The 25,000-nt window shown below is 40.9% G+C and overlaps 1 protein-coding gene and 1 long non-coding RNA gene across 5 annotated transcripts in view; one reads left to right on the forward strand and one right to left on the reverse strand.

Moving 5' to 3' along the window:
- Positions 1–25,000, forward strand: part of tle2b (TLE family member 2, transcriptional corepressor b) — an 84,228-nt gene that overhangs the window by 52,090 nt on the left and 7,138 nt on the right. For 2 of the 4 annotated variants that reach the window (XM_032526930.1, XM_032526933.1), the window contains exons 5-16: positions 5,502–5,564; positions 6,918–6,992; positions 9,108–9,288; positions 10,662–10,678; positions 13,557–13,697; positions 15,426–15,479; positions 20,608–20,775; positions 21,000–21,150; positions 21,945–22,114; positions 23,316–23,392; positions 24,326–24,575; positions 24,844–25,000. The exon at positions 24,844–25,000 is cut by the window's right edge and continues 91 nt beyond it. In XM_032526930.1, the coding sequence (XP_032382821.1) occupies positions 5,502–5,564; positions 6,918–6,992; positions 9,108–9,288; positions 10,662–10,678; positions 13,557–13,697; positions 15,426–15,479; positions 20,608–20,775; positions 21,000–21,150; positions 21,945–22,114; positions 23,316–23,392; positions 24,326–24,575; positions 24,844–25,000 (1,504 nt within the window). The remainder of the gene's footprint in view (positions 1–5,501; positions 5,565–6,917; positions 6,993–9,107; positions 9,289–10,661; positions 10,679–13,556; positions 13,698–15,425; positions 15,480–20,607; positions 20,776–20,999; positions 21,151–21,944; positions 22,115–23,315; positions 23,393–24,325; positions 24,576–24,843) is intronic. The other 2 variants (XM_032526932.1, XM_032526931.1) reach the window with 2 other exon arrangements.
- LOC116696157 (uncharacterized) lies at positions 11,429–15,890 on the reverse strand. The gene is made up of 3 exons (XR_004333640.1): positions 15,753–15,890; positions 15,368–15,373; positions 11,429–11,440 (listed from the first exon to the last, which is right to left on the reverse strand). It is a non-coding gene; the product is annotated as an uncharacterized LOC116696157 (long non-coding RNA).

Raw genomic sequence — 25,000 nt, forward strand, 5'->3', positions numbered from 1 at the left:
CTTGTCCCGCTTTGTCAGACCAACTTCCACAGCACGTTGGAGGAGGGTCCGGCTAGTCTACATAGCTTTCCGGGATGGAAGAAAGAAAATGCTCTGCTTTATTGGCATTTCTTTAAACCAATCACAATCCTCATGGGCGGGACTCAGCTCAGCACGGTGCCGCTGCAAAATAGCCTTGGGAAGGAACTTGTTTTGGTGGAACGTGTATGTTAAAAAGTTGTTTTAGTTGTGTGAAAGAAAACTCAGATTGGACAGATGGTCTAGCTAGCTGTCTGGATTTACCCTGCAGAGATCTGAGGAGCAGCTAACCATAGTCCTCATAAATCCACCAGAGTTTAAAATTCCAACACAAAGAAAGCGGAGGGTAACGGACGTTGACAAAAAATCCGGTGGAATTTTCTTGTGGCACCGGAGCAATCCCGGAAGCGGAACATCAAGGATATAGACTAACCTTGTACAAGCCTGCTAATATGCTACAGTTACATAACGTAGTACACTATGTCATTCCAAGCATTTGGAAAAAAAAATGCTTGAGGGCAGATCGTACTCCAGTAGGACACCGTCCCTCTTAAGCCGTCTTTGTCTCTGTCAGAAGAACAGTCAATGCTGGCTCATTATTTAACAAAAATACCACATGCAGAACCGCTGTTACATCATCAGTCTGTGATGGCTTGTTTTGTTAGTGAGTGTTATTATTGTTTTTTTTGTGTACCCACCGCCTTATCTGCCCACCTATTTAATCTATTTTGTCTTCAGTTAGTCATTTTCTACATTTCCTCGAATACCTTTTGACAGCCTTCACAGAACAGGCGGGAACGTGTTTAAACATGTGGGTGGAAAAAGAGAAATAGCAATAGTTAAATATAGGAGAATGAGTTTTTCCAGTCAAGTTTTTTTTTAATTACAGTACACCTCAAGCACAACCCCAGTCTCTGCATTGCATTCTGGTATACTGAGCCGAGTGTTAGTGTAGAAATTGGTTCCTTGTACTCGGATGGATTTTTTCCTGATTGACAGTTAAAGTTAGGTGAAAAATGTTAGAATCTATTACTGTGACACAAAATATGACCTTTACTTTGTATGTTTAAAATTGTATGATATGTGCTGTTGGAGGTTTTTTCAACATGATTTCACACCATTTACAGCAGGCCAGTTATTGCAGAAACTATACAATAAAAAAAAAAAACGCTTGTCAACATCACTGTTTACGGTGAGATAGTTTAATGGAAATGTGCTCTCTTTCCTATAATTTTGCTGTAAATAGACTGAGGAACTGGATGTACTACAGGGACAGCAAAAATAGCTGCAGTCAACTTTAAAAAAAACTTTCACTCGATAGGCAAAGTCAGAATAAGTTTTAGAATTCAACATTAGGTGAACACACCTATTAGCAAATTGTTGCTAATTTGCAGGATATTAAACTCTGTTCAACTCTCCACTTCAGACAAGTTACAGAGATCTCTTTGCTGTCTGTTGCTTTTAGTCTCTTAAGTGATCATTTAAAACCAGTCAATACACAGATTGATGCAGAGGTGCCTTCACTTGTAAGCCCTGGTGTGAGTATGTGGTTACTAAGCTTTTAGTATTACTTCTGTTTTTTTAAACATAGAAGATATGTACACATGTAATAGTATAGGTATGGGTGTTTTGGATTTATGCTTTATTGGTATGTGTATTGGTATGTATTGAATGATCTGACGAGATGTCTGAGCACACGTGCATGCGTGCGTGCATGCATGCCCCTCAGACAGGCTAATATGCGCCACAGCCTCTGGAACAGGTTGTCCTTGTCGCACAGTTCATTTCTTCTTCTTCCTTGTCTTCTTCGCTATCCTCTTCTCTAACCCTACTATCACTTTCAATTCCTCCATCTATTTGTGTATTTTAGAGAATAATTTTGGACATTTCTGCTCTTTAAAATGAAAAGAATGTGTGTACTTCTTTGTCCCTCACCTACATTTATCTCTTTTTCATTTAAAGCCTCTCTTTTCTCTGTGTCTCTCTGGCCTCATGCCAGTTGGCAGCATATCTACCCTCAGGTGTTTATTGAACAGCCCCCTCTTTTCCTTTGTATCTACCCATCCATTCACCCTTCCATCCGTTCATCCCTCCATCCGGCCAGTCTTTGCCAGTGCTCCCTGGTGGCTGTGCATTGGCAGGGTTGTGGAACGAGACTGTGCCGTGTTGTTTCTGACACCTGGCCCAGCGCAGACTGCTTCAGCCCAGCTCACTCTATTGTAAATCCATCGGCTGACTCACATTTACGAAACATATGCAAAATACACAATCATTGTCCGGGATTTAACTTTCATCCATTTAAATTTTTGTTAATAACGAGTAATCAAATAATTCAGTGTAATGTGAAATGCCTGCTAACAGTGCTAAACCCACATATAATTCTTTCTTAAGTTAGCTTTTAGTTTACAGTCCGTAGTTCAATACATTGTGGCAGCCATTGCATATGAAACAAAGAAGTAGGAAGCTAATCCTAACATTTTTTTTAATGTTACAGATTATTATTTTCTTTAGCTGATACTGAATGTGACTAACATTCATCATATGAGAAATATAATTGGTCACTGGGAGATCCATTAATCAAAGAACTAATCACTCCAGAACTAGTTGGAGTAAATTGAATTTGTCTCTGGATAACATTATTCAAGGCCATGCAAAGTGGCTGATCTTTCTTCTGTTGTAACATAGAAAAGAGTTAATCCTTATTGCCAACTTTATTGCAATCATTTTTTTTTTGCTCTGAATGCTTTGAATGGGTCTACATAATTGAGCAAAAGCTTTATTTTCTTTGTACTGTTTGTTTATGCTGTATGCTGTTATTGATATCTATTTAGTTATGTTTATGTGTGTAACTTTAAATGAAACTTGCAGCCACCTTTTAGAAACAGAAAGAAACCAGCCTTCATAAATTGACCATGTTCAGGTCAGTTTTGTCTGGTTCTGACTTATGGTTAATCATCAGTTCCAGGGGCATAGCACAAAATTCCGGGCCCTTTAGAAAGGCATTTTCTTTGGGCCCCTCCCCACATCTACAGCTATTCATTCTAGCATATTTTTGGGCCTTCCTCACATGAGGGCCCTGGGTATTCTCTCCCCTTTTCCCCCCAGTCCGACGCCCTTGATCAGTCCTGTCCGATTGGCTTTTATCTGGCCAAAACTGAGCAAGGCCATCTGAATTGATCTGTTGCCTGAAGACAATCTGCATTTGGTAGCTATCTGGTGTATCAGGTCTAGTTGCCGAGATATTACTAAGGGGAGAAGAGTTGATTTAGAATAAATAATGCCATATAATTAAGTGAATTAAAGGAAACGTGTAATTCATGTACTGTACAATGTGCAACGTTTTGCCGTTGTCCCTGTAATCAAATTGATAGCACCTTAGGTTAGTGGTAGGGCCACGCGATATAGAGAAAATCAAATATCATGATAGTCTTGACCAAATACCTCGATGTCGATATTGCGACGATATTGTATTCTTTACTATTGGTGCTTTAACAAAATGTTTTTTACACAATGACATTTTTGATAAATATTCTAGATTTTATTCCAGAAATGATTTAATAACTTAGTGGGTAAAGGTAAATAACAGAACAGCTAGAAAAGTCGGATAAGTTCAAATTACATCCCTTTACTGTAATGCAGCCTGAAAAAACAGGTAAAGACAACACTTACCATATTACGATATTACAATAGATCCAAAATCTAAGACAATATCTAGTCTCATATTGCAATATTGATACAACATCAATATATTGCCCAGCCCTAGTTAGTGGTCAGCAATAGGGGTGAACCTTCCTTTTTCTCCACATTTATGGACTGCATGTCAATTGATTCTGTAAACCTCTCTCAGCTTGGGCAATTTGCTGATTAAAATGTTAGCAGCTTGTGATGTTTTTTGACTGATAAGAGAACATTTCCTAATTCCAAGACCTGAAGGTCAGGCTTACTCAAACAGGGAAACAGATATATTTGCTAACTGTTAACAGACAACATGGCCAGCTCATGCTGCCATCATTAGGCTCTCAGCTCTTTTTGATGAATTTTGTATGCATGTCTCATATTTTTCCATGCTGTAATCTTCTATTACCAGCATGGAAATAGAAAAAAAGTTAGAAAAGAATAGAAAGCAAATAAAGGGATGAAGTGGAGTCAAGCAGACAAACATTCGGTAGTCTTTACAAAAAATGACAGCAGAATCAACAGCAATAAGAAATTCTGTAAAAACTCCTTCTCACACACACATACACACAAATGCACGCACGCACGCACGCACACACACACACACACACACTCACACTCACACACATGTATACGTTGACACATGTATGATGTGATAAGACTGTGTATGTCCTTGGAACACAGCTGTGTGTCTGGTGATAGCCAGTTTATGAAGTTTATAAAGTGCCGATGAGACTGGCTGTAACTGACAGGCTGACTGATTGTGTGTATGCGTGCATGCGTGCGTGCGTGCATGCGTGCGTTCTTGAATGTGTGAGCCTTTGGATGATGATGTACATGTATACAACCCTGTCAATCATTGCATTGCCCTCAATCGTCCCTTTGCTATCTTTCTCTGTTCTTCTCCAGTATCTTCAAGTGCCAGAAACATGTACAGTATTAGTGGGCAGAGAGGGATACAGAGAAAGAAAGAGGGAAAAAAAAAAAATTGAGGGAGTAAAAATGAAAATAAGTGTGTATGGCCGTGGAAATGTGTGACAGCAAAGTAACAAAGAAGAGAAAGAAGACTGATATTAAAGGAAGAAAAGAAGCAACTGAGAAAAAGAAAGGAGGACGAATTAAAATAAAGAGAAAGGGAATAATATAGAAAAATAGAAAGATGGGAGAAAATGAGACAAAAAGGAGGGGGGTGGCGGGAGGATGGGAGGAGGAGAATGAATAGGGTAATAATGGCTCAGTGTGAGAGCTGTTGTAGAAAAAGAGGGAATGGCTGAGTGAAGAAGAGAACAAAATGAGGCTGAGGGCACTCAGACAGATAGAATTAGACACACCGCAGAGGTTCACTATGTGTGCGCGAGTGTGTTAGTGTGTGTGTATATGTGTGACACAGAGAATGTTGGCTTATGTTTGTATGTGTCCATGTGTGCAGAGAGCTGTATTCTCGTGTGTGTTTGTGGTGAGAGAGTAACAAAGAAAGAGATGGAGGAAGGCTGAAGAGTATATATGGCCAAACTAAATGAGAGCGTGGTAATGCTAAAAGGCCTGATGATGCCTGGAGCGCTAATGCTGCCTCCATCTTTCCATCCTTCCACCTATGTTATACTTTTCTTCTCTCTGTGGAGAGTTGTCACTGACTGCACTCCTAGCTCATTAGAAAGATGTTTTAATGCAGCAAAGGCTTAATGTGCTTTAAAGGTGTATCATATGCTGTGTTAATTGTGTACCTATTATCTTACGGTCTGCAACACGATCATATATCCTTTACTCCTTCTGTTTCTTTCCCTTGTTTCTCTCTCTTTCCATCACAGGCGGAGATTGTCAAGCGTCTCAGTGCCATCTGCGCTCAGATCATCCCTTTCCTCTCTCAAGAGGTAAGTTCTCATTATATTGATAAAAAAACATTGATTTTAATGTGTGTGCTAAGGTAGAACAAAGTGTGAAAAAAGAGAAACGTTTTTGTCAGAATTGTGTTAATTCAACTTTATGATCAATTTTAAAGCTATAGTTTGGCATTTCATCCCAATTAATCATAACCCTAATCTTATCAAACCCCATGAAACTAAATATATCTTCATTAAAAGAAACATCTGGCTAATCATTAAATTAAATAAATTAGAATCATTGTCATCATAGTTTACTAATGTGGTGAATACAATTCACATTACTGCATTATGATCAAAGTAGCTTTTCTGTTTTTGAAGCTGATCTTTGCGGCATTAATAATTTCATGTCCCATTAACATGTCAGCTGCATATGCCTCATATGTGGTCCTGTGGTTATGCACTAAATCTGAATAAGATCAAAAGGTACAAGGTATAAAACAAATCCCCACAAGTATCAATGTCACTGGAAACAATACAGAACAACTTATTATGGTATTAGAGCCAATTGTATAGTATTTTATAAAGAAGGCTCTCTGGCTTTAGGAGTAATAATAAATAGTTTTTTTCTGAACATTTAGATCCCATTATCTTTAAATTAAATACAGTCACTCCTTTGGGCCCTCTTATCATTCAACAACATCACCATTACCATTTCTGTGGTGCCTGTGTGCTTGGCTCCAATGTTGCACAAACTCAATTTGTTTGTGTACTGATTACATACTTATAGTAAGACTGAGCATGTTTAGTACGTTTGTGTGTGTTTATTGTGTGCTGTATGTGTTGTTGTGTGTGTGGTAGGTGTGTGAATGAATGGAGTTCCAACTGCATTAATAACACATACTTTTTTCACTGACTGTAGAGTTATGAATGATTGCATAGAAAAGGTTTCACACTCTGCGTCAGTGTTGCATCAACTATACTCCTTGTGCTTTGATGTGGAGCACTGTTGACCATGTGTATTTGCGTTTGTGTGTGTGTTTTGGATTTAGTGTAAACAGACCGAGTTTAGTAGCGTGGGAGGTGGGTGGTGTGTGTAGAGTGCTGTGTGTGTGGTGTGTGTGTGTGACCTTCTTGTCAGTGTTTGTGTTGTGTGAATGAATGGTTCCCAATCTAGACATTTATATTTATATACCATACTTGTATTATCACTGACTGTACATTATGAATGTATATGCAAGATACATTATGGTTACTTTACACTATATGCTGTAACAAAATGCATGGATAATAATGCAGTGCTAACTATACTCTCTTTCTGTGGCATTGAATATATGTGCATGTGTGTGTGTGTGTGTGTGTGTGTGTGTGTGTGTGTGTGTGTGTTTGTTTGTTTGTGTGTAGCACCAGCAACAGGTGGTCCAAGCAGTGGAAAGGGCGAAGCAGGTCACCATGGCTGAACTCAATGCCATTATCGGGGTGAGTCACCTTCCATTCATCTTAACAGCACAAACACACACAACTACGCCTACACTTATGCATTGCTAACATTAACTAAGGACCAATCTGACTGATGAGAGTCAGCATTCTTTCAAATAGGTGAGACATTAACATAAACATCACTCTAGGTGTTCACGTTGACAGCCCCAGATGGCGATGCTGATCGTGGTAAATGTAGATTCAGTCTGGCGGGTTTTTATTGTACTAGCGAATGCTTTAATTTTCAGCTTTAAATTGCAAAGATTTTCTAAATGAAAATGGCTTTTGAAGGGTTATTTTCTTAGATATATCCAGTGTTTAAAGTAGTCTATAACCATTGAGAGAGACAATCTTTTAGAATCAGATGTTAATCAGCATCTCATTCAGAGTGTGGGGTTGTATTTCTGTTGTGTAAAGCCCAATGAATTGATTGTGGCAGCGGCAAATGAGATGTTGCATCCTGTTTTCCTGACACTGTTTCCAATTTTTTCAAACTGTAATAAATTACTGCTCCCAGAAAAATAACATTTGGGGAACAGCAATTTTTAAAGCCCATGGCTGATAGTAGTTTAAATAAGCATTAGTATAAGAAATATAGTAATGTTTTGGAGTAACAAGTCCCACTTGCCAAATAACACGGGTAAGCTTGGTAGCTTTTCCTCTGTCTCTCATGTGGAAGCACTCTTTTGAAATATGTTCAAGAAGAGAAAGAAATCAGTGATTGTTATCAGATAAGTCAGCTCGAATTGTCTGTGCACTGATCCCTTTACTGTCCACCAACTGTACACCAATAGTATGATGTGTACTGCTTTAATTACAACTCGGGACTAAGGTTTCTGTGTTGGATACCATTTCTGGATAATTTCATATTAAAACCAAACATACAAACTGACACACATAATACTACAATGATTTAGTTTGACACCTATACAAAATACATCTATACTTGCATTTAATAGTGCATGATCACCAGGAACAACATACTATCCACATGCCTATCTGCAAATATATGTCCTCACATGTACATTTGTAGATGCAAGGACGGGGCTTCCCAGAGCTTGTAAGAGCACTGATCACATTACTGTCTACTTAAAGCCCTTTGTTCCTCCCAGCACTACATACAATGCTGTCTCGGTGTTTGTGTCTGTGTGTCTGTGTATGAGTGAGTGCGTGCGTGTTTGTGTGTGTGGTGTGTGTGTGTGTGTGTGTGTGTGTGTCGAACAAACTGGCTTGACAAAACAACACACAAAAAAAACATCATAATGCTCGACTCAGGTTAATAGCCTTTCTTTATCTGTAGCTGCTCCTTTAATCCCTTCTCTCTCTCTCTATCCTCCATCATCCTCTTTTTCTGCTTCCTCTCTGCCTTTCTGTTCATTTTCTTTCTGGATTTTCTCATCTCTCCTTTTCTGATCTTTTATCATTATCTTTCTCCTACTACTGTATGGCCCTGTCCTCATTTTTCCTCTCCCATTGTTTTTCTCTATGTCTCATCTTTTGCTCTCTCAACTGCACACTTTTCCTGTTCACCTTATTCTCCTTCACTTTTCACTTTCCACCATGATCTCCTTCTGTTCCTCCTCATCATTTTCTCTCTGACTCAAACATTTTCTTCCCTTTCTGTGTTTTCCCCTGGCCTCTTTCTCAATGTTCCTCCTCCTGCCTTTCCTTCATAATAAGTCCCATTCATCCTTTTGCTCTTTTCACTGTTTCTCCTTCTTTCCATCTCCTCTTCCTTCTCTGTGTATCCTGACCATTTAATTTTCTTCTCTACATCTTTCATTTTCCTCTTTCTTGTCCTTGGTGTCCATGTTTTCCACCTCTTAATCCACTAATCTCTTTATTTTCCTCTCTAACTATTGAGCTCTCCATGTGGATATTATTTCATTCACGGCCTCCCTTTCTAATATCTCTCTCACCTGCCCTTTTCTATGCACAACCCCCACTTCCCCTTCCCCCCATATTTCCCTTCTTCCTTTGTTCTTTGCACTTTCTAATGCTTATATCCTATCCATTTCTTCTATACCTTGTTTTTTCTAACCACCCACCCCCTTATATGACACTATCCCTCCCTGAACCCTCCCTCCCCGCTCCCTCCTTCCCCTGTGGCCACAGCAGCAGCAGCTCCAGCACCTGTCTCACCATGCTCCTGGCATTCCTCTGACGCCACACCCATCAGGCCTGTCCCTGGGGGCAGGGGGCTCAGGGCTTCTTGCGCTGACAGGGGCTTTGGGGGTCTCGGCACACCTTGCCTCCAAAGACGACCGCAACCACCTTGATCCCGAACATCTCAGAGGTAAAGACCCGTAGACATTTAATCCTTAATTGTGTCTCCCAAAACACATATTATATTAAATAAATATTCTAGCAAGGTGGTCTTCAAAAGTGGAGTTCCTATGAAAAAAGGGTAGTTAATCTCTTCTGATCTTGTGACTCTCAGTCAGTGACAGCCTGCTTTCATTAACCAGAAGACAGTCGAGCCGGTTTAATGACCCAAAGTTCATAGTAAGATTACTCTTGATTGGACAAAAATTCTATTTGCTGCAGGATTTATTCTGGGCAGGTTAAATGTTGTTAATAAATACAAAGTTTTTTGCATTCATAGGCCTAAAGTAGCCCTAGAGTATATCCTAGTTGTAGTGGAGATTTGTGTACTTGCAGTTGTTTCAGGTCAGTGTACGCAAAAGGTTTCCTCATTGAAAATCAATCACACTATTAAATGTGTTGAGAAGATGTTTAGCAAGCTTAATACAAGTGAGGTAGAGTAACAGACTGGGAAATCATCTAAAATCAGATATTACAGTCTTTTTCTTCATAAAATGTTTGCATTTCTGAATGTACAGGTGAGCATTTGTGTGTTTAATTTAATTTATTTCATACTAGAATGGGCACAAAGCAGCAGTGAGATAAACAGCTACAGCATACAAAACAGATCATTGTTTTAAACATTTTAGACCAGATAAAATGCAAAGCAAAACTATACATCAGCTGTGACTGGCAGCTTTTGCTTAATTTGTACAGCAAATCACCTTTTGCACTGAATTTGAACTTCCTTGTTTAGATTGCTGTCATAATATGGACAGACGTATTCATGGCACTTGTGTAAAGAGAAACGCTTTCTCCCAATGAACTTTCATTCACCCCGATAGAATATGTTATCTTTGCGCTTTGTTTCAGGCACAGAGCCAAGAGAGACTTTCTCATGAATAAATCGAGAGCTAGGAAGAGAGAAAAGAAGAAGGCATGAGAGTAAGAGTAGAGAGGGAGAGAGAAAGAGAGATCAGTTTGTTCATTTTAACGTACTAAGTATCTGTGTGAGAGCTTGTGCATGTCTGCAGCTGTGTGTGTTTCTGTTCTCACATACGAGAGGAAGAATGAGTGAAAAGACAGAGAGCGTTGAAAGAGGTGGCAGGGGAAGACAGCTAGCTTTGTCTAGTTGGAGAACAGAGAGAGGGAAAGATAACAAGGAGGCCAGAATTAGGCACAATAGTGGGTCTGTATCTTTAGAGAGTGGAAGTCATAGTTCAGCCTAACCTTGGCTGACTGGCGGACTGTTATTATTATCAGCACTGACGTCCAACTTTCTCTCTTTTCCCCTTTACTCCTCTCTCCCACTCTCTTTTTTCTCTACTCTGTTCTCTTTCTTTACCTTTCTCCGCCTCATCCCAGAGGGAGCACCTAGCAGGGTGAGTACATAGCTGTGTATTTGTGTACAGTGTTGTCTACACCCACATTTCTGTGTGTGTGTCGGTGTCTGTGTGTGTGTGTGGTGTGTGTGGTGTGTGTGTGTGTGTGTGTGTGCACGTGTGACAGTGATAAACGGAGGGAAATGGAGACGCACTGTAAAGTGGCCTCTAAAAAAGGCTGTGTACTGCTGGAGCTCAGCCAGGAGTAGCACAGCTCAACACAAGCACAATAGCTTCTCAGCGCTATCAACCTTGAGTTCCTCAAGGTTATTCTACATCACACTAACATCTGAGCTCACAGCATTTCCCTGTTATCTGGAAGAAAGTACAAATTGAATGAATGGATGAACAACCAACTGTTTGTTTCTCAGCACCACAAATGTTCTGGTAATCTACAAGATTTACAGAACAAGGGAAAGGATTAAAACCAAGTTAAGGGTAAATGCTGCAGTCAGTGTCTGTAGAAACGAGCAACTCTTTCTTTAAAAATGTTTACTTGAGTGTACTATGCATCTATATTATAATATGCCAACTATAGGAGGACCCTTAATGTCTGATTTTAAAAAACAACAACATCAGTATCACACCACCGAGATCCTTTTGTAAAGATGTTTCCCAACAGAACTTGCTCTGTTGTATCATAAGATAACATTTGGTGTAGAATTTCCCAACTGCCAGGGCTGCAGGAGATGTGGGGACCTTCTGAAACATGTACTCTGCCTTCTAGAAAACATGCTTTCCCTGTATATTTATGTACAGTAGCTTTCCAAAACTTTGCTAATGAAAGGTACAGTAAACAGTAGGGGTGTGGGAAAAATTGATACAGCATTGTATCGCGATATTTTCTGTGGAAATACTGTATAGATACACAGACGCCAAGTATAGATCTTTATCTATATATGTGTTGGCCAGTTTATCTGCTTAACAATCCCATTTTGCAGCAATAGCAGTGAGATGAACAAACAGAGAAATTTATCTTTTAGAATCCAACAAGTGTTGATAAACGGGTATAATTGGGGACATGATTTGAAATTGGGGGAAAAAAGTTGTAAATAAGGTAATAAATTGCAATATAGTGCAGAATATTGCAATATGTTTAAAATCGCAATATTGTATTCTGACATAAGTATTGTTTGGGTATCGTGAGGCAAGTTCAGATTCAACAGCCCATTAATTAAGTGTGAAGGCTAGATTTGATCGTATGGTGGCTCAGTCATATTCATATAACTGATGGGTTTCAAGAAATAACTAAATCAATCCTTAGAGTAAATGCAACATGCAGTGAATCATGAAATGTATACAAGTGTTCATCTTGCCTCACAGGTTTTGCACATATTTTATGTCACTGTAGTTAAAAGTCCCCATTAATTGCCTGGAGAATTAATGCAGTGCAAATTGGCTGATTGAAATTCAGTGGATGTCTATGGCTTGTCCTATTCTCTCTGGCTGCAGATTGCTCTGCTTTATTGAAACCGTGTGAACACTCGCTTACTGTACTGGCTGCAATGGACAGCTGGCCTTCATCAGTGTAGCTGTTGATAACACAGAGAGAAGGGAGTGGGCTAGAGGGAGATGGAGAGTGAAATTGGAAAAGGAAAGAGAGAGAGAGACTAAAGAGGAAGAAAAAAAGTCCAAGCAAAATAGGGAGGGAGAGGTTGTTAAAAAAAATACCAGCAAGTCTTTGTTCTGGCTTTTATTGCAAAATGAAAATTATTTAAGAGTGCTACTGACTTAACTTTCACACACTCTCTCTCTCTCTCTCTCTCTCTCTCTCTCTCTCTCTCTCTCTCTCTTTCTGTTTTTGTCCAAAATGAAACCCTTTGCATAATTCAATTGCTAAACACAATGCTGATTGTTAAGAACCAGAAAAATATTTCTCATATGAGTTGAGGTTTGTAATGAACTTAGCCAAGCATCGCTGTGTTTGGTAAACAGAGGGGAGGGAGAGAAGGCAGGGGAGAGATGCATATCAATTGGCATTTGTCAGAGAGCCCCGCACCAGTAAAACATGTTGGAATTTTAAATGGAGGGGAAAAAAGGGACAGCGAGAGGAAGTCAGGAGAAGAGGGACGAAGGCGGAGGAGGAGGGGGAGAAGAAGAAGAAGAAAGAAGAGAGAGAAGTTTGTTGTGCCGCACTGAGGTCCATTGTGTGGTTTCTCCTCTTCTGTCCAGCGCTCCTTCCTGTCGGCCCTGTGGGCTCCTTCCTGTGTGACTCATTGGTGTGTTAAACCCTCACTGTTCTTGTCCTCCCCACAGGGGGACAGAGAATGACAAGTGGCCCTCACCAAACCTCTGGCCCCTGCCCCAATGCAAACAACACAATGCTTTGATCGACTTTTCTGAGTGCTAAGCACCAGGCCAGGCTGTATTGTAAATATGCCTGCACAGCTTTATTTGCCCAATAATGAGAGTCATATTTTATACGCGGACTGGTGTGTCGAGGGGAGAGCACTAATTAGCTTTATACACTATCTTGTGTGCTTCTATGGCTGTGTCTTAACCTGTGCTTACGTCTGCTGTTCTTGCTGTGTGTGTGTGTGTGTGTGTGTGTGTGTGTGTGTGTGTGTGTGTGTGTGTGTGTGTGTTTATGGGTCTTTTTCTTAATATTTGTGTCACCGCTAAGTGTGCTTTTCATTCTTTACCTGAGCTAATGTCTACAGATTGATTGTGTGTGCATGTTTTTTCACATCACGAGCTTTACATTAGTGGATGTGGGTGTGTTTTACGTGTTTGTACAATGCTGCATTTGAATAAACACATATTTAATGACCTGTTTTTACTTTGTGTGTTAGGTGTGTCTCTCAATATCTGTGTCTGTGGTAGTATCAGTAAACGTTTGTGTGTTTATACTTGTGTTTTTGTCCTTGTCTTTCTTCAGAGTAAGTCAGTGTCATCAACAGACAGTCAGCCCACTGAGGAGCGCCAGGGCCCATCAGGAGGCTACTCCTCCTCGCAGGGAGGAGCTGAGGCAAAGAGGAGGCGCTGTGATGATAAAGAGCCCCTTCCGCCACACTCCTATGTATGTGTTTTTGTGTGTCCTTGTCCTTATAAGATGAGATAAGTTGTTGCTTTAAATGATGACCAAAGGAGTAGTTGCAAAGAAATGGCATGGAAACAAACAATAAATAGATAAATACTTCTTATAAAATGCTATTAGTCAGCTATTGATGTGCATATGTGCATAACTTTTACAAAATAGATTAAAGTAAAGCCACATATACACACCAGAGACATCACAGTGTGCATATGTTTGTGTGTGTGTGTGTGTGTGTGTGTGTGTGTGTGTGTGTGTGTGTGTGTGTGGGGTGTGTGTTTTGTGTGTTTCTTTAACTACATTCGTGGGTTCCAAAAACAGCAAATACAGTATAACTTGTGTTGTCCGGACAGCTTTGTGGGGTCAAAATGCTGGACCACACAACTTTAAAGGGCTGTTTGAGGGTTAAGACTTGGTTTTAAGATTAGGGTAATAATTAGGTTATGGTTAGGGTGATGGTAAGGGTTAAGGTTAGGCCTTTATTTGTGATGGTAAAGGTTAAGGTAAGGGGCTAGGGAATGCATTATGTCACTGACGGGTCCCCACAAAGATAGTAAGACACACTCGTGTGTGTGTATGTGTGTATGTGTACGTAAAACATCACCTATGACATTATAGGCCACACAGGGTTCAGGGGGCCTCCGGCCAATTAGAGTTGTGTTTGGTTTGGATGGATCCAATGAGGAAGAGCAGAAAGCCTCAGGCGAGGCAACGCCAGAAGAGAGACAGCCAAGGCAGATAGCTGTAATGAATTAGATGGCTGTGTGTTTGCAGTCTGGAGGATTGCTTGACACTGGGAGCCTGTCTGTGCAAGACGGCCTTCAGCTAAATCAGTTTGGTACCAACAACAACAGTCCAAATCTTCCCACTATTTTAGAGCGAGAACAAGTACAGATAGTTTCCACTCTCAGAATGTTTTTCCTCTCTTTTTGTCTGTCAAGCCACATTACAGCTCCCATTTCTCACTGTTTTCCTGTTTTGCTCTTCTATATATCTGTCTCTTCATCAACGTCTCTCAATTTCTCTGGGTTTTGTTCTCACTTTGTTTTTCTCTCTTCCTGTTTTCTTTTCATTTTTATTCCATCTCTCAATTATTTTACTTCTTCTCTTTCCTCTCTCTGTTACTCTCTCTCTGTTCCTGTATTTTTGTTCTAGGAATAGACTGTAGACATAGCCCTGCTTTGGCTCTGTATAATTAGGTACTGATGTCACCCCACACTGATGTCAATAGGAATATCAGGCCATGATCACATCAAAGCACTGTTGCCATGGTGACTAAGTGCCATCGTTCTCACCCCAGAAAAAGGAAGCGAGAGATATAGAGAGATGGCTAGAGGAAGAACGAAAATGTGCCATCGATGAGGAAAGAGCAACAGTGTGTATGTGTGTGTTTGTGAGAGAGAGAGAGAGAGAGAGAGATCGAAATTTTGATGAGAATGAGTTCTTTGGTGAGAATATATGGAATCCAGTATCTCTGTGTTAAATGTTGCATGGAGGACAGTGGAAGGAAGCAAAGAGCAGCCAGTGATATTGATATATCGATCTGTGTGTGGACTTTGTGTGTGTTTTTGGTGTTTCCATCTCAATTATTAATGTTCCCAACAGTGTACTGCATGTCTCTGTGGGCGATAGAGAGAAGAAGGAACCAATAAAACAGTTGTCTTATCTATATAGAAATAGAGAATATTTTACCTTTTATCTTTTGCTCCTCAGGACAGTGATGGAGACAAGAGTGAAGACAATCTTGTGGTGGACGTTTCCAATGAAGTAAGTTGCCTATCTTTATAAATATTTTTGACATCCTCATAATTAATCAATTGGACAATAACTATGGACTTCTTGCATGTGAAAGGGTTCGCTTGTGAACAGAAGGTTATTGCCTGTTCTTTGCCTCAGCTCTACAGAGCATTTTAGCAACTTTTAAGTTCAGTATTTTCTTATTTAAAGCTCACTTGAACTTGGTTCACTCTCACCGCACACATCAATCTCGTTTTCAGATGCAGCAGGCAGCTGCTTTCAGTAAAACAAATCTAAAAAAACTCACAAGTCATTTTTTGGAAGTCCAAGTTGAGTCTCAAGTCATTGAGCTTGAGTCCAAGTCAAGTCTCAAGTCTTTTGCCAAGAGTCCAAGTCAAGTCTCAAGTCTCCCTTGCCATCTGATCTGTCCCTAACACTAAATTGTTATTGTCCTGTAGTTACCACCCATACAGTACAGTATCAAGATCAGTTGTAGGATAACTTTATGGGGTCTGCTTAACACATCCCTCTAGCCCTAGGACCTGGTTAAATATTAACCTAAGTCTTGCACATCATATGGATACAACTATAAAGATACAATTTGATGTTCCCAGCATTAGCACAACACTTTGCAGTATTAGTATTGCTAAATGTCACGTCTTTCACTCAAAAAATGTCTAGTGTCAATGTGGAAATCTTTGCTGTACACTAGTACCTCCTCAGCACCAAATGGCAGACAAAGTTAGTACCTAGCTGGTGAACACAGTGGAGCTTTTAGCAGCTAAAGAGTCAGATATTTCCATCAGGAGGTGGTGGAGACCAAACCAGAGCTAAAGGGAGAGTAAATATTGAACATGTGTTCAACATTGTGGCTAGAAATTTGCTTCCAAATGAATGTTAATGTTGCTTATTGTCAGCTGGATATTTCTGAAAAGGTTTTTTCCAGACTGTTTTCTAACAACTTTTCCATATCAACTTAAAGTGATAATATTTTGGTATTCTGTTTTCACTGAAAGGCCGGAAGCTCAGTTATTGCTGTTTTAAAGTACAGGGAAAGCTCTAGTTAATTTGTATGTATGCCAGCACACACTTGCTAACACTTTATCATACCATTGTGAGGTGTATTTGGTGAACAGCTATATCTCAGAAGTATTTACAAAACATCTTAGATTGTCTCTACAGTTATTTGGTAAGTTATATAAAATAATCCATGGCCATGAGGCCTGTCAGTTTGTATAGGAGATGAAAATTAAACTTATTTTATTAAGTACTAAGGGGGGTTTTCTTCCGTTTCTGGGCAAGTGAAGCTGGTGGGATATGTGAGGCATGTGTGGTTTCTCACCTGAAATACATCCAAAAACAAACCAAGCCAATGGTACTTGATTAAACCAATAGCAGTTTCTTACTAGGTATTATTCAGTCTGATTTTGTGGTTATTCTGGTTGTCCACTATCAGACAAAGTAGAGCAATAGCAAAAGTAACCCATCAGGGACATATGGGTTACTTTCTGTTTAATCATTACTTAATGACAAAGTTTGTCAATAGAGCAACCTGTGACCACACTCACAGAAGTCACACATCTCACAGAAAGACATTTCTTCTAACCGTTTTAAAAATATTCTACCTTCACTACCAACGTTTACTTAATTTTCCTTCTTCATTATGGAAAATATGAAAATATTTAATTCACCTACAGAACACGCTTCAATCTCTCTGTCTCTCTCTCTGTCTGTCTGTCTCTCTCTCTCTCTCTCTCTCTCTCTCCCACCCGCACACGTCCTCAAAGCAATGTCCTTGGGAAAGAGCTCTACATCCCTGTTGCAGAAAGTATCTTTGATTTCCCTGCAAAGCCACAAGTTTCAAGCCACTTTTATCCTACAGAAGCTCTCTGACACTGTGTTGCAGCCCACACATGAATTACACATGAATCCAACGTTGGGAGGACTAGTGTTGCTCGCGGGAACTATAGATGTACTTGGCACCGCTTGGAACCATCTTCCTTCCTCTGCATAACCCTGTATGCCTGGCTGAATGTCTGGCTGTTCAATTCAAAAACAGTTCTGGGTATGTGTGCGTGTGTGCGTGTGTGTTTATGTGTGTGTGTGTGTGTGTGTGTGTGTGCGTGCGTGCGTTACATTTATTTTTGCATCATTTAGTTTGAGGCTAAATTTGAGTATTTTGACAGTCTTGGACAATACAAATTTGTCAAGAGTCACTTTTCATGTGGCTGTGTTTTCGAAAAAGCCACTAGTACAAAGAATTTGGTAATTGCCTAAAGAATAAGCATAGACATACTGTAGCCTACAAAATTACTTAATAGACTTACTGTAATATTATCGTTTCATATGTGATTATTATTTTGTTCTGTTTAGTTTGCAGACAGGGAAACAATTTTTTTCATTATTGACTAATATATGAATAATTTATTAGCTCGATAGATTTATCCTTTGGTCTGTAAAATGTCATAAAAAATATCAAAAACCCACATACACTCACCGGCCACTTTATTAGGTACCCCATGCTAGTAACGGGTTGGACCCCCTTTTGCCTTCAGAACTGCCTCAATTCTTCGTGGCATAGATTCAACAAGGTGCTGGAAGCATTCCTCAGGGAGTTTGGTCCATATTGACATGATGGCATCACACAGTTGCCGCAGATTTGTCGGCTGCACATCCATGATGCGAATCTCCCGTTCCACCACATCCCAACGATGCTCTATTGGATTGAGATCTGGTGACTGTGGAGGCCATTTGAGTACAGCGAACTCATTGTCATGTTCAAGAAACCAGTCTGTGATGATTCCAGCTTTATGACATGGCGCATTATCCTGCTGAAAGTAGCCATCAGAAGTTGGGTACATTATGGTCATAAAGGGATGGACATGGTCAGCAACAATACTCAGGTAGGCTGTGGCGTTGCAACGATGCTCAATTGGTACCAAGGGGCCCAAAGAGTGCCAAGAAAATATTCCCCACACCATGACACCACCACCACCAGCCTGAACCGTTGATACAAGGCAGGATGGATCCATGCTTTCATGTTGTAGACGCCAAATTCTGACCCTACCATCCGACTGTCGCAGCAGAAAGTCGAGACTCATCAGACCAGGCAACGTTTTTTCCAATCTTCTATTGTCCATTTCGATGAGCTTGTGCAAATTGTAGTCTCAGTTTCCTGTTCTTAGCTGAAAGGAGTGGCACCCAATGTGGTCTTCTGCTGCTGTAGCCCATCTGCCTCAAAGTTCGACGTACTGTGCGTTCAGAGATGCTCTTCTGCCCACCTTGGTTGTAACGGGTGGTTATTTGAGTCACTGTTGCCCTTCTATCAGCTCGAACCAGTCTGGCCATTCTCCTCTGACCTCTGGCATCAACAAGGCATTTCCGCCCACAGAACTGCCGCTCACTGGATGTTTTTTCTTTTTCGGACCATTCTCTGTAAACCCTAGAGATGGTTGTGCGTGAAAATCCCAGTAGATTAGCAGTTTCTGAAATACTCAGACCAGCCCTTCTGGCACCAACAATCATGCCACGTTCAAGTCACTCAAATCACCTTTCTTCCCCATACTGATGCTCGGTTTGAACTGCAGGGATTCTCTTGACCATGTCTACATGCCTAAATGCACTGAGTTGCCGCCATGTGATTGGCTGCTTAGAAATTAAGTGTTAACGAGCAGTTGGACAGGTGTACCTAATAAAGTGGCGGGTGAGTGTATATTGATTTATACATTATCAATAACAAAGAAAAGCAGAATATTATTTATATCTGAGAAGCTCAAATTTAAATTAACCTAATTTTCTGATAATCAAGAAATGAAGGGATCATCTTGTAGTTCATATACACACACATATAATGTTCATTTCTCTTGCTGGATTGCTTCTTATAATGCCTATCATCTATAGCAACCTAGGTTTGTGTGTGCTTGTGTGTGTGTCTGTGTGAAATGTGTCAGCAGGTATGTAGCTAGTTCAGCTTTCCGCTGCAGTTTCCTTGTAAATAGGAAGAGCTCTTCTGTAAGCTCATTATCAGCCACCGCTGTTTGTGTTCTCTTCTTGTGAACCGTGTCTGTCCACACACATTCACAAATACTTGTTCTACCTATTTCTTCCCATACGTCTTCTGTTTATTTGTGTTCTCTCTCCAACCTCTTGAAGCCTCAGTTCTTCCATCTCTCCACTGTCTCTTTTCTTTTCAATTCTTCTTTCCCACTCCTCTCACCCTGCTCCCCCTCCCTTCTCTCATTAGATAACTGCAGTCTGGTTCATTTAATATATGCAAAGCCGTTTATGCCCCTGGAATATTTTAGTTCTGTAAATACTTCACGCAGTGTAGCAAAATATGTTTTATTTAAGCTCTCTGTATTTTGATATTGCACACAAAAGCGGAACCAGTCTCTTGTGTGATTTGGAAACTGGTACAAAAGCAGGAAGAAAGAAATGTGACAAATGTGGGTAATGGCAGAAAAAGGGAGGTGTGTGTGTGTGTGTGTGTGCGTGTGTGTGTGTGTGTGTTGTGTGTGGTGTGTTGTGTGTGTGTGGTGTGTGTAAGCACTAAAATGTCTGTGCTGATCACTGTGACCCAGGGAGGAGTGCTTACCCCAGCACTGTTCTGTGGGAGGCAGCGCTGGCTCAACAGTGGCTCCAGTGATAAAAGCAGCTGTAACAGCAACATTATCTCCAGGTCCATACACTTCTGTACCAGCGATAGTGACAATCTCTACTGTTTCATGTTTCATAATGCTCCCTGAATCCCTTTACAAATCACAATACAGAGTGTAACGCTAGATGGTGTGGTGTGTCCTTGGCAGCATTTTACTTTTAATGTATTTTGAAACTCTATAACCTGCTGCTGTAACATAAACTCTCTTTCAGCTTTTACACATGCTGGCTCACAGATATGATTTAAAAAATATTATAAAGAAAAAGACTGCAGTATTGGGGCATGTTGCTTCAGGTATGGGTGAGACCGTGAAATACGATCCAGGAATTCCAGTCGGGGTAATGAAGTTTTATCGTTTACCAAAAACACTGCAAAGTGGTTTATTACATTACCAGGGAGGTTTTTTTAAGGTATCATGGTGACAATAATTTGATCTTTAGTTGCTTCAATTGAGAGGGAGCAGCATTCACGTAAAAAAAAAAATCTTTGTTTGTCATTCAGGAGCCTAACTCTCCTGTGGGCAGCCCTCCTCACTCCCCCCACGGGAATGGGTTAGACCGGGCTCCAACCCTAAGGAAAGAGCTCCCGGGCTCCTCAAGCACAGGAGAGGCTCCCTCCACCCCAAACCCTCGCAGCCCCACCCCAGGGAAGGGCAAGGACCCTGCACAGGTATGACAGATATTTGCTGCACTCTGCTGACTGGGAGGGTTCTGTCGGCTTTTGCTTAATGACAACATATTAATGTAGTTTTCAGTAGATTTATGAGACTGAAGATTTTCTGCCTATTTTCATTTGCAACAAAATTGTAGTATTTTTCACTTTGTATCCTTAGATTGTTCATTCCTGGCTATGGTTTTAAAATGTTGTGTATTTTTTATTTGACTTCTCTAAAGATGGATAAGTCCCAGTCTCCGTTGTCCAAGTCTGGCACCCCATCCCCGTCCCACCGTGAGGCCCTTACCCCAGGAGCCCCAGGAGCCCCTGGTCCTAGCACCTCCTGCCTTCGTCTGGTCAGCAAAGCAGCATCCAGCGCAGACCCCCTTGGTGAGACTCCTCTGACTGGGACTGTTAACAAGCTTGATGAAATGTTAAAACTAAAAATGTTGTTGCGATAGTGTAACTGTTGAAAAAGGAGCGTGCTAATACTTATAATAGGTTATCCAAAATTGAACCTACTACATACATTTATAACTGGTCTTTTTACATTTGTAACTACTAACTCGTGAAAAAGTTCTAAAATTGTTTTGTGATTACACAATTCATTACTAGTGGAGAAAGCAATTACTTTTACAAGTACTTTCTAATTGAGCTTATTTAAGTAAACTGAACTAGCTGGACCTTAGCTCCCTGAATTAGACTGTCATGACCTGAATGGGATTTGCTTCCAGTCTACCTCCATCCTTCATGCCATATATCCTCTTGTTCCTCGGTTTTTCCATTTCCTCATTTGTTTATGCAAAGACATTACTCATGCAGTAATAGTTTACTGCTTTTGTGCAAAAATGTCTTGATTTGATCAGAGCAAAGTTAAACAGAAAATATGCCTATAGGACTGATTCTTTTGAAAACCATAAGAGAAAGTGAGACCCCTCTGACTCTAACTCTTACCGCGGTGCTCTTAAGCAAGGCTCTTAACTGCTGCGTGTGCTCCTCTGTGGCCAGCAGACCATGACGAGCATTGTTGTACTTGAAGCTCAAGAAATAAAGTTTAATGACAGAAAAAGATTTCCATTCTTCTCAGCCCCTCTGTGACTGTGTTTGTGCTTGTGTGCCATTTATTGTTTCCCCTCTTTATTTCCATCCTTCAATCCCTCCTTCCTTTTTCCCTCCCTGCCCAGCTCTCCGCAGTCCCATGTCTGTGCCCTCTGGTTCATACCCAGCTCATTTTGGCGTGGTGTCCCACGCAGGCCTGAATGGGGAGCTGGCCAGCCCAGGAGGTTTCGGTGGGGCTCTAACTCTCTCTCCACAAATCAGTGCAGCAGCCAATGCCTACTCCCGAAGCCCCATGGTGAGTAAAGGCCAAGTTATTCTTCTCTGTCAAGGTTTGATTTATAGTTAAGCATCAACTTGAACCCTCTGACTGTTTAAAGCTAGAATGTGTTCTGTGTTATCAGGTACTGTTAACACAGAACACAGGTACTGTGCATTCATTTTATACTTAAAGTTATCATGTCTACATTCTGTAATTCTCTTTGATAGAGAGTGACATTCATAGAGAGAAGTATTTTAATTGAAATGGCTTATCTGGATCACAAAAGGCTAACCTGTGCAGCACTGCTGAAAGAAGGTTTAGCCTTTCTTCAACACGCCCCATGTTGTCTTCCTAATTAGTAAACATAAGTAAGCATCAGAAACATGTACGTATGTAGCCTCCACATGTAGTTCCCACAGAATTTCAACATACTCAGCCTTAAGGCAATATGTACACTGCAGTGCGCTGTTCACCACCCTGTTATCAGTTTCAACACATATTAGTGACAGAACAATAATATCACTCACTTCAGCAGAAGTTTCACACTGCACACTTTGGTCGCCCCATTGTTTTAATTTTGCTTCACAGTGAAATGACTTTGTCTTCCTACAGCGATTGTATTGTTACAGTCATCCCATTAAATTGTACCTCTATCTGAAAGGTCCCATAACATGGTGTTCTTTGGATGCTTTTATATAGACCTTAGTGTTCCCCTAATACTGTATCTAAAGTCTCTTTCCCGCCATTAGAGCCATTCCCACAATGAGCTTTCCTTAGTATGTGCCATTTCTGAGTCTGTAGCTTTTGAGGGGGGGGGGGGGGTGGCCTTGACCAACTGCCACTTTGCTTGTTTAAAAGCCATGATGTCTCTCACTCATGGGTGGGCAAAGCCGAGAAAAGGGACGTAACCTTATGAGGTCATAAGGGACAAGATTCCAGATCGGCCCATCTGTGATTTAATTTTCTCAAAGGTGAAGCAGGATACCCAGGACTCGGTTTACACCTATCACCATTTCTAGCCACCGGGGGACCATAGGCAGGCTGGGGGAATGCCAAGATACAAAACCTCATAAAGTGAAATGCTCATGCCATGGGACCTTTAACAAAAAACTGTTAACATACGTCACCTGTACTTGCTAAGTTTTTTTTTTTTAATTTTTATCTAGAAATCAGTTGCATTTTTTAAGTTAGTCCTTTGTTAAGCTGTTATTGTTTGCTACTCTTTCATCCCCGCCAGGTGGCATATGACTCTCGGTCTCACCTGAGGGCGCCAGGGCTGTCCTCTTCTCTGCCTGGTTCCTCTGGCGGCAAGCCGTGAGTATTCGCACTGTCGATATTCAGTTTGGTGGACACATATTTGAAGCATTTTAATACTATTTGTGTGTACATGTTTAACATGGATAGTTATTGTAGTATGTTCCCCAACTACACAGGGTCATTAAACAGTTCATTTTATTTTCTGTTGATTAAAAAAGAAATATGTGAAAGCTGAGCAGGATAATCAGTCAGGCTCAACAAATAGTTAGGCTCAGAAGATTGCACATACTTTAGTCAAAACTTGCTCAGTGACAATCCCAAAAATATTTGGATTGGATAATAATCCAAATTAGTAGTTGTTCCTCCTAGCTGCTCACTTTGAGTTTTTCTATTCACCCATCGCTTTTCAACCCTGTCTAACAAAGATAGATACTGTGGAATTTCAAGTGTCTTGATCACCTTTTCCAACGCACTTGCGCACAGTCCATTCGGCTGTGCTGACTGATGAACAATGTTGTTTTTGTCATTTGTTGAGAGTAGCAATTCATTCTCGTGGTGCTAATTTCAAATCATAAAGCAGCCTTGGCTTCCAACCGCTACGGTATTGATCGGCCATTAGCAATGCCACACTGACTCTGCCCTGTAATACAATCTGCCATCATGCATTCCCGCCTACAGCTACAGTGGGCCAAGTAATTGCCAGAATTCTGGCAATTATTACTGAAGTTCCAAGGCCATTAAAGTGTCATCAGAACCCTTGCACACTGACTTGTGTGTAGTTGTTTGTGCAGTGTGTCTATTTACCTGTTGCTCCTCTGCTTTCACTTGCTCATTGATTGAATGATTGATTCCATCTTGTCTGTCCTCTCTTTGGCCCATCTCTCCAGTCCTCCAGTCTTCTTTGCTGCACATACTAGTCCAAACTCTTATTTTTAGCTGTAGCGCTTCAGTTTTTGAAGTATTGATTTCTTTCTGGTTTCTTCTCTGCAGTGCCTACTCGTTCCATGTGAGCGCAGACGGCCAGATGCAGCCGGTGCCCTTTCCCCCCGACGCCCTGCTGGGCCCGGGAATCCCTCGCCACGCCCGTCAGATTCACACCCTGAACCACGGAGAGGTGGTGTGTGCCGTCACCATCAGCACCTCGACGCGCCACGTCTACACCGGTGGCAAGGGCTGCGTCAAGGTGTGGGACATCAGCCAGCCTGGAAGCAAGAGCCCCATGGCCCAGCTGGACTGTCTGGTGAGACACCAGGGAGGAGGTCAAACAGGCACACACACAAGTTTTAAAAATAGAAATGGGTACATTGACAAACATTTACATATCAGGCCATGAAAACAAAAGTGTATGTACAGTATAGTCACTGACATGATTTGTTTTCATCGGCCATGTCATCTTTCCTTCGATATTCATATCCTGAATGTCTCCAATCATGTTACCATCTCATAAAGTCTTTTTTTACTTATTCCACATCAGGCAAAACTTAACTTTTTTAATCTTGTCCGAGCAGAACAGGGATAACTACATCCGCTCCTGTAAAATCCTCCCTGACGGAAGGACCTTGATTGTCGGCGGGGAGGCCAGCACGCTGTCAATCTGGGATTTGGCCACGCCCACTCCTCGCATTAAGGCGGAGCTGACGTCTTCTGCACCCGCCTGCTACGCTC

Source organism: Etheostoma spectabile, chromosome 9, assembly GCF_008692095.1.
Source record: "Etheostoma spectabile isolate EspeVRDwgs_2016 chromosome 9, UIUC_Espe_1.0, whole genome shotgun sequence".
NCBI classification, from domain to species: Eukaryota; Metazoa; Chordata; class Actinopteri; order Perciformes; family Percidae; genus Etheostoma; species Etheostoma spectabile.